Here is a 9,747-nt window from a genome sequence, read left to right as displayed (position 1 = left end):
AACTGTAAGTGCAGCTGAAGAGCACAGCCAAGATAAGAAAAATGGAAGCAAACAAACAAACAGAAAGGGGGTGGGGGGTGTAATTACTTCTGATGTCCATTCTCTCACAATATCATTAAATCACTATAAAAAAATTAAGTATTTTTCTACAGTATTATTTATTTTAAGATACTGAAAACAAACTGCAATTGGATTCTGAGTTTTTATTTTGTTAATTACACAGAAATACGTTATTACAGAGAATTTTCTAAGTTATTGCAGCTCATGTTATGAAGCAACAGTTTCTAATTACTCAATTTACCGTGTAGTTCCGCCTTAATCTGGAGAAATACAAAACAAGTTTAATTTATAATGAGAAATTGTAAGAAATTTCACAATAAACAGCATCTAAAATAAGTCAATAAGTTGTGTGTACAAGATGTAATTCCTGTTCTCTGAACATCGTAATCCTCACATCTTGTGAAGCAGAAAGCAAATCGGGACGAATCGGCTTTAAAAAGACAATCTGAGTGAGACCAGCTGGGCGGCGGCGGCGCACCTCGTTGTTTGCTTCTGTCTGGAGACGGTAGCGGTCAGAGTCCCTCCTTTCTGTCCCCCTGGTCATCCATCCACAGCCGCCTGCAGACAGGCTTTAGACTCTGGACTTCATTAATGGGAGAACTCGGTGAAACCTGACTACTCTTTTCCAAAAACAGAAACACCAAGCTGCACTTTTTAAAGCAGGTTCGACACGTTGTATATAGTGAAGCGGGATGTATAAACGTTTCAGAAAAATAAAAGAAAAACGGGCTTCAATTCTAAAAAACAACCTGAAGACCTATAAACACCGATTTACTTGTGGTGGGGGTGCTAATGGGCATGGTGCGGATGATACGGAGCTGGGAATATTGCGGACCTATGCTGGTCCTGGGACTTATCTCGAGGAGCGGGCTGATGATGGGAGAAGCTGAAATGATGGTGATAGTGGTGGGGGATCGTTTGAGTCTCCTCGGTGGGGTCGGCCCCTTCGTCAGGTGTCTGGATGGTCCCCTGAATCGACGGAGTCCTCGTGGAAATGGCCTGCGAAAGATAAACGAGTTGGTTTCATCGTGTTGCTAATTGGCGTCTTTAAATTTCTAATACAGACAACGAATGGACAACAAATAAACGGATAAATAGATTTAAGGCAAAGTGACGCCAACATCAGGTCGACAATCTGCTTACGACCTAAGTGATGATTGCCTCCATTTGATGTCTGGCAAACAAAAAAACAAAAACAACTACTAAAAAACATTTAAGATTATACAGAGGCCTTGTTAAAGAGCGTTATGATAAATAATTCGTATATTCAATACAACGTCTGAAAACTACTCCGGCCCATTGTACTTACTCAGATGCAACATTTTACAACCTAAAATGTGAAACATCTTTTCCTTTGTGTTTCTGGTCATAGACCATGAGAAAGTAGTGGATAATTGTGAAATGAAGAAAAAATAAGTTTAAAAAAAAAAAAAGAAAAGTAAATATAATGTATAAAAATCCTCAAAAATCTGCTGTGCATTTGTATTAAGTCTCTACATTTGATTGGAACAACAAGTGGAATTATTCCAACCAGCTTTCCACATCCAGAGTCTGATTTTTTTTTTTCAAATTACCTCAATATCACCTAGATGAGAAAAACATATGCTGATAGAAAATATTTTTTTTTACAGTGGTATCAGAATGAATTGGGAAAAGCACAAAAGAACTCTACGCTCTTTGGGTTTGTCTTTGCAAAGTAAAAGAAGTGAAACTGTGACATTTTATGTTGGTCTATCACACCAAACTCCAACAAAACAGATTGAAATTTGATGTAATGTAGCTGACTTTATTTTTATTTTTATTTATTTTTTTACCTCTACTACAATAGTGCTTAAATAAAAAACTGTACTTCATAAAGAACCATCCCGATCAATCAAGTGTGACAACTTGAACATCTGAGCCGTTCTTTTTCCCGCCCGTTTGCGTTCGCGCATGCGCCTCCCCCTCCAGCCGGGTCACTCACAGAGCAGTTACAGATGTCTCCCAGGTAGGTGGCTCTGATCGCGGCCTCCACGTACGGGTTTTGCAGGGAACTGTACGGCAGCACGACGTGGAAGGTGAGGAGGCCACACCTGAAGACGGGGAGGAGAAGAAAAACGGCATTCTTGGAGCGACTTCCCATTCAGCTCTCTGATCGGCGACGGAGGCGTGGCGGCCGGGTCCGCGTCTTCTTACCTGTCGTAGATCAGGAAGTCGTCTTTGTCGCCGTCCAGCACCTCCCACACGTCGGTCTGATTAGCCGCCTGCTGATACACTGGGACACCAGTGGGAGCTCTTTTCTTCAGCTCCCAGTACAGGGCTCTGGATGCGGCATCTTGCTCATTGACGATCACGAAGGACACGTCGGTTATGTTGCTGCGCCTCAGTTTGGTGCGCAGGCGTCCGATGCTGCAGATATTCAGACGAGTGAAGAATTAGAGCTGAGATTGTGTATTTTTAACTATTTAAACTGGGGGTGCACGATATATCGCACTAACATCGGTATCGGCCGACATTCGTCATTTTGTATATTTCAAGAAATGAAAGGTCTGATAGTGCCACTGTATCAACTTATTTTAATAAAAAAGAACGTGGAAAAAAGTCTACTAATATACTGAGATGCAACCCTGTCAATATACGAGTGCCTATTTACCTCTGCATCACATCATATGTATTCCTGCTTCATAAACAGAGTCAAATTAAAAGTTGGAATTTTCTAAGAATGTGAGAAACAAATAAAAAAACCCAGACATACTTATTCTAATCGTTATGAAATATCCTTTCACCATCAGTTTTAATCAAAGAAGTGATCTGCGTCAAACTCTAGCAAAATATACAGAATTCATCTTAAAGTTTGATTCGGACATTTGTTACTTTTCTCACTCACCGGGACGCCTGAACGAGACAGAAGTGTCAGCTGGCCTTCAGCAGAGCCACCACCACCACATTTCCCAGCCGTTCCTGCGCCGGCGAGCGGCCCTTTATCTCCCAGCTCGGGGCGGGTTTGCAGATCCTGGAGGCATTTTTGTCGCCCTCCACCAAGAGAGTAGAGTGGGCGGCCCACAGCGCACCCAGCAGGGCTGCGCTCTGATACAGCACCAGCAGGGAGCGCATCGTCACCCTCTGTCTGCCTAAACTAGATACCCACAAAAAGACATCTATGAAATAATTTGGATAGTGCAAAAAAAAAAAAAAGAAGCGGTCTCTTCTTCTCTCACGTCAGAATGCTACAAATATGGCGGCTAGTGATGACTAGATTTTACAGGAAGGACGTGTTTTTTTTTTAAATGGTTTTCTAGTAGAAAAATTGTATGTGAGCGATTTGTTACAATCTGTGTTAGTCTGACGGACGATGAACTACAGAACAAACTGAGTGTGGAAATGGGACAATCATGGCCCGTCATTTAATTAATAAAAAAAAAAATTAAAATAAAAACGCCCAGTCTGGTCTCACAGAAATGAAATAATAAAAACCTCTTTGTTTCTGTCCACTTGAGTGAAGATAATTGCAAAAATGAGAGCCAGTTTTCCCGAGTACACGGACAAAAGGATAAGGAATTTCAGAGCAACATGTTGACAGGGAAACACTGAGCTACAGGGACAGAGGGATGCTAAGGCGGGGATGCTTACAGCCGTAAAGTTTACCGTCTTTATGGCCACGTTTTCGCACATGACAGCATTTACTCCAGCAATTACCCAATACTTTTATTTATTTATTAAAGTATATCCAAGTTTCTATTCGCTTTTTAATTTTTAAGTAGTAAAATTGCTCACAGTCATGGCTCCACGTCGAAAAATTGAATTAACAGCAGCAGACGGAGTGAAACTACTAGCTTAATGATTTGGGGTCATACAAAAATCAATTAAAAAAAAGGAGGTAGTTTTGACCTTTCTATGGTTTAAATTTATGTAAAACAGCAAACAAACAAGATAAAGCTTGAAACTAAAACATGTATATCTTATTTTTACTTCACAAGAATAGAGTTTTAGGAGCAAAGGGAAAGTCTTACCTCTATCCGCCGTGTTTGCTGCAACTCCAACTGGCACACGGCAAACCTCTGACGTTTAAAAGCTCGGCCTTTCACTCAACACTTCCCCCAATTTAAACAGAGACACTGGCTGTGCCAAAGGATTTGACACTCAAAGTGTGCACAAATAAGGTCATGTTGTGAAGAAGTACTCGGCATTTGTTAGCTGTGACTTTGCTGGAACTTAGACTTTTTTTTATTTTTATTATCATTATTATTATTATTTCCTGCTTATTTTTTAAAAACAAGATTCTTCTTTATATTTGAGAGCGATGAAGTGAAATTGTCTGCAGTAGTAACAGATCACGCATCACTTGCTGGTAAACGGTAAACATATACAAGACTTAATATGTCTGCAAACTTAGACAAAAGTCTTAAACTTAAGCATTATGTTTTGGTTTGGGTGACAGGATACACCCATAACTGAATGTATTTATTTTCAGCTTCCTTTTGAACTCTTGTGTTGTCTTTTCACTCCACAGTTTAAATGCCAAAATCACTCAAGTAAGAACAAATGCCAGCCATCAGTTAGGATAGCAGGGGTCACCAACTCCAGTCCTCCAGTCCTACCATCCTGTAACTTTTAGATGGTCTCTGCTCAAACACACCTGGATCAAATAAACTGCTCGTTTCCAGCCTATTGCAGAGAGGAATGAATGCTGGTGAGGGAATTCAGACATTTTGGAGCAGAGGTGAATCTAAAAGTTGCAGGATGGTAGCCCTGGAGGACTGGAGTTGGTGACCCCTGGGATAGTGTAACCTGTGAATTTCTGTTACATTAGTCTTGTCAAACTTGTTATTAAAACACACTGCTTTACTAACAAACCTGCAGAACAAATATCTAATCTTGCACGTGAAGGATTTGCTCAAAGTCCATATTGACTAAACCCAAGTGCGTCAATTAAGGGCTGTTAGACAGCTGACTAAAGTTTAGGTTCCTGTATAAAAGAATATAATGTAATGTTTACTTAAAACATGACAAGGACTAAGCTTTAAGAATATCTGCAAATACTATGTTGTTTGGAATTTGTATTTTCATTTACCTTTCACGTGCTGATTGTCGTATGACTGTAGGAACAGTAAAAACACTTTAAAATGTTCAAAATGTTGATATACATTAACTTTAATTTCAATTCATTCCAAATATCTAAACCAAGGGGTGCCCAAGTCCAGTCCTTGAGAGTTGCCGTCCAATGTTTATGCTGCGTTCCAGTTGTACTAGGAGATGGGAAATGCTGACTTCCCAGTCGAAAATAAAAAATCAACTGGAGCCCTCGCCGCAGTTCGCCCAAAATGGCTATGCGTTTTAAAATAGCCGCTCCTCGCATCAACGGTAGTAAGATGTGATGGAGACATATTTATTTTTTATAAAAGTCTCAAGTGGGTCTAACGTCAATGTTACACGTAGCGCATGTAAATCTAATCTGAACAAATTAAAAGTGCTGTTTGCTTATGGAAAGCAGCTTAAAATTATGTTTGTAATGCTAACAATTTCTAAGGGCGTCGCTAGGTTGAAATTTTCTTTTCTTTTTTAAAAAAAAAAAAAAAAGAAAAGAAAAAGAAAAACTAGAACGCCGTTATCTTGGGTTGGGTATCAAAAACCAGATACGAGTTCCAGTTTCTGAGGCAAATGGAACGCAACATTAAATGCGTTCCTACTCCGACACACCTGAATCAAATGAACTGCTCGCTACCAGGCCTCCGTAGAGCTGAATGACAGGTCCACACTCCATTCCAGTAGATGGCGGTAATGCACATTTAAACGTTGAATTAAAAAAAATTAAAAAAAGGAAGAATGGCCGCTAATGAGGGAACTAAGCTGTTTTATTGGACTTGACTTCGGCACCCCTGATCCAAACAACAACGAAAAAAGAGAAAATAAAATAAAGAAATAATAACAAAAAAAAGGCAACAAAGTATCCAGAATCTGTTGATTTAGTGTACATATTTGAAAAGGATTGGGATGAGGTGAACACTGTTAATCCCAATCTGTTCTCTATAAATCAAGAATAATTCTATCATGAAATGTTAAATATAAAATCTGATTAATCAAGATAAAGCTAAGTGACAGAAACCAACCAATGTCTACATTCTACACAGCATTTTAAGTATGTAAAGAGAGATCAGATGGATATATTAAATTTACTGACAGTAAACTGCATTAGGAAAAACTGGAGGATATTTCGATTTGTTAAACTGGATAAAACAAATCCAGTTTTTTTTTTAGAGTATAATCGACAAGTTCTCTAGAGAACTACAGTTGCTAAAATCCACAAAATATGCTGAAATATGCTGAATAGATCACCAAACTTTCTTTAAAGGTTGCTTCATTCATCTCACTTGTTCCTAATAAAAAGGTTCTTAAACCAAAATGTGCAGCATTTATCTGTTCGCATTACACTTAATTTTTTTCAATGTATAGAACAAGGCCAGTGAAAGACTCAGCTGTGTCACAATTGACATTAAAAACAAGCAGCGATTTCACAAAAGCTATGTGCAAAGAGGTTTTTTTTAACAAACGTCACTCATTTACATGACGCATATGAATGAGCTACGTTGTGCACATGCTCCTCACACATTCAGGCTACCATAACATGCCAGCATCACAGCAGGAATCAGCAGAACAGGAATCTGGCTACATGTAAGCCGGTGCATCAAACATCACCTGAGTGGATATAAAATGTGGATACAGCCAGGTGACCTGAAGGCCAGTGCCGCAAAACTTTTCTAAATCACAGACAGTGTAATGTCTCAACTTGTCCCGCTACAACAGTTCAGAATCAGTCTAAGTAACTGGGATCAGGATAAAACTCCCATCAGTTCTTCCTCGTCATTGTCCCCGACCCCTTCTGTAGGGCTGTCGCATGTGGCCATAAGCCCCAGGCCGAGCTCTGCCAGCTCCTCGCAGCTCATGTCGGTCGTCACCATGATCTTTGTCTCCAGACGGTTGCACAGAGTCCTGTACGAGGGCAGAGGGTAGCCGATCTCCCTCAGGTACTCGTAGCCTTTGGTGCCGACGGCACAGCGGATCTTTCTGGCTTTCAGGATCGTCTCCGGCGACCAGACAGCGCGCCGCGAGCGCTTCGTGAGGGACAGCGCTCTGATCTGGTCCTCGTACAGAAAGTTCTGGAGTCCCTTCTCGATGCGGTCGAGCCGATACAGACGCTTCTTCATCTCTTCTGCCTGGACAAGAAGAAAAGGGCTCACTGGATTTATTCAGTCCTTCAACAACTCAATTCTGATTTTAGTCTTCAAATAAGATGTCTCCTACCTCTCTTTGTAGTCTTGCGGTGTGTTGCATCTCCTGCTCCAGTTTTTTCTTAAGGAGTTGACACTGCATGCAGGGGTTGTGGTCTTCAGATGTTCTTTCTCCGTCTTCCTCTTCAAGGCCAGACAAAGGATTGCGCCTGGCATAGCCATGATCGCCAAAATTTAGATCCTTTTCCACTAGAATCACAAGAAAACGTCCAAGTAGAAGAGCAGTGCCGTGATCTAACGCATTTGAAACGCAATTGAAGAGGTAGAGTGGTAGCCGAATGTCTTCTTAAGCAACTTAAAAAGCTTCTCCTTTAAGGCATATTCGTGAGGTTTTTGGTGTATTTTTGTGCCTCACTATGAAAAGAGCAATAAAAATTTAACCACAACAGAACACTGGGGACACATTTCTTTTCTAATTATTTCAAAATAGGTCATGTGTCATTTGGTACACGAAGTTGTACAAAACCTGTGCTTAATTTTTTTTTGGGTGCCTCAAGTTTCTGAACATAAAACTTACCAATAAATAAAAGTACAGTAAGTTCATCAGATTTTTAATCTCATTATACCAAAGCACACGATTACAGTTAGTGTCAGTAGAGTTCGAAACACTCCACATTAGGACAAAAACAAAAGTTGTTTTTTTCCTGACCTACTTCCAAACAACTATTTGGCATGTAGAGGCAAAGTCTAATGGTTACTATGGAGACCCCACCCCCAGAATTGGCAAAGTTATCCAACAGTGAACTTTGTAGTTTATTTCTACCACCGTGACCATTCTGATCCCTGTGTTGTGAGAGTATTTACTATATACTATTATTATAGAACTACCCCACAGAATTTACATTAAATCATTTAAAGTATGATCTTAGTCAAAGGTCACAAACAATCTCAGGCTCCAATATCTCATCATGCTCCTTCACGTTGCTAACCCATCCTCTGAAATGACCTCACAGAAACCCGCTACTGCTAACATTTGTTTTACTACATTGACAATATGCTTTGCATTTTGCTTACCGTTGAGCATTTTTTTGTAAGTGACCTTAAGTGTCCTGGAGGATCTCTGTAAATAATAAAATGTATTTTTATAATAATGGATCTATTGTCAGCCTAGTGGTCAAGAAAAGACAAATCAGCTTGAATTAAAGAATTCTGAAGATATGATAATTTTGAAGGAATCCTTATGATTGCCAGATCTAAAGATTGTGAGCGTTTTTTTTTTCTGCTATATTATTCCATTTTCCAAGACAGGGACAATAATTCATTTAGAAAAGTACCTGCTTCAGATTTTAGTGGCAGCAGGATATATGGAGAGGTGACTGCAGGGAAAGGAGGGTCTCCCACATTGAACAGAGTGGGAATAGCATTAGGCTTCAGCTTTTTTCCACCAGCTGGAGATCTGGCTATTTCTTCAAACTGGCTCTCCTCAAAGTGGTCCTTGCGAAAAGACATATCAGTAACAGTGTAAACATGCAAGTTATCAATGGTGGTGATCTAGTTAAATACGACAACGAAGTGCAGTAAAAGCACTGAATGGAAACAAATAAGCAGGGCTATCTACTAAATGTGCAAAGACATTGTCCTGAATGTGTAATTTTAGAGGGACACAGAAAACTATTTTACCTGACAGAGTCTGGAGTGAGGAGTGGGCTCAAAGTCACGCCGGCAGTTCACAACCCATTTCTTCTTTCGCACAGGATCTTTGGGAAATCTGAACAGCTGCTTCCCTATGCTAGTTGAATTGGAGCAGTTTGGAGCGGAGCAGCCTCCCATTACACAAAGGGAAAAATAAACCAACCAACAACAAAACAAAACTTAGCAAAGAAATGACTTGGCTCAGCTGGGGTTTCTTTAAACCATGACTTTTGGCTGACAACTTTCACAACGTAAAAAGAAGGCAAAGCAAATGTTAAGTCGTTGTAAGTTTACTGTTACCCGACAATATGTTAGCATAAAAATACCCTATTACAGTATAAAAACACTTTAACTGGGATAAAATATTAAGGAGTTTGTTTGAGCCAAAATGGCGCGCGGCCCTTCGGTGTTTGAGTGCAGTGACGTAATTTTGACGTTTGTCAACAAAAGTGCCTGACTGAAAAAAAAAAATGACTATAAAAAATCAACAAATAAAATGTGATTTTACATAACCAAAATCAGACTCTTTTTACATATGCATTTTACTCTAATATTACAGGCATTTTAGTTGAGAATCTGGTATTTTTACCTTCATTTCCAGTCATGCGAAATTTCAACCACCAACAACTGAGAAGCACGCTGAAATGTTTACGGCGAGGTTCATTGATGCTACCCTCTGTACTCGGAAATATGAAGCTAATGAACGTTATCTGAAACCTTATAACGGAGACGTTAAATTAGTAATTAGGTATATATAACATTTTTAATAGCTAAAAACGATTTATTAGGT

General features: G+C 39.6%; 2 protein-coding genes across 3 annotated transcripts; both read right to left on the bottom strand.

Annotated features, from left to right (window-relative positions):
• Nucleotides 1-188: 188 nt before the first annotated feature.
• On the bottom strand, nt 189-4,137 carry selenop2 (selenoprotein P2). Its single transcript, XM_007552622.2, has 5 exons — nt 4,050-4,137; nt 2,927-3,175; nt 2,236-2,448; nt 2,024-2,132; nt 189-1,059 (listed from the first exon to the last, which is right to left on the bottom strand). The coding sequence occupies exons 2-5, from the start codon at nt 3,151-3,153 to the stop codon at nt 850-852; spliced, it is 759 nt and encodes a 252-aa protein (XP_007552684.2). The 5' UTR covers nt 3,154-3,175; nt 4,050-4,137; the 3' UTR covers nt 189-849.
• Nucleotides 4,138-5,873: 1,736 nt separating this feature from the next.
• On the bottom strand, nt 5,874-9,623 carry LOC107836323 (THAP domain-containing protein 1). 2 transcript variants are annotated; one of them, XM_016671796.1, is made up of 5 exons: nt 9,547-9,623; nt 8,946-9,088; nt 8,600-8,759; nt 7,339-7,514; nt 5,874-7,250 (listed from the first exon to the last, which is right to left on the bottom strand). In XM_016671796.1, the coding sequence occupies exons 1-5, from the start codon at nt 9,560-9,562 to the stop codon at nt 6,867-6,869; spliced, it is 879 nt and encodes a 292-aa protein (XP_016527282.1). In that variant the 5' UTR covers nt 9,563-9,623; the 3' UTR covers nt 5,874-6,866. The 2 variants fall into 2 exon arrangements, with proteins under 2 accessions (XP_016527282.1, XP_016527283.1); XM_016671797.1 differs by lacking the exon at nt 9,547-9,623 and having other exon boundaries at nt 8,946-9,381.
• Between the last annotated feature and the right edge of the window lie 124 nt (nt 9,624-9,747).

This window comes from Poecilia formosa, unplaced genomic scaffold (assembly GCF_000485575.1).
Source record: "Poecilia formosa unplaced genomic scaffold, Poecilia_formosa-5.1.2 Scaffold51, whole genome shotgun sequence".
In the NCBI taxonomy this organism is placed as follows: Eukaryota; Metazoa; Chordata; class Actinopteri; order Cyprinodontiformes; family Poeciliidae; genus Poecilia; species Poecilia formosa.
Note: the sequence above shows the minus strand (reverse complement) of the source record. Positions and strands in the feature narration are given on the sequence as shown.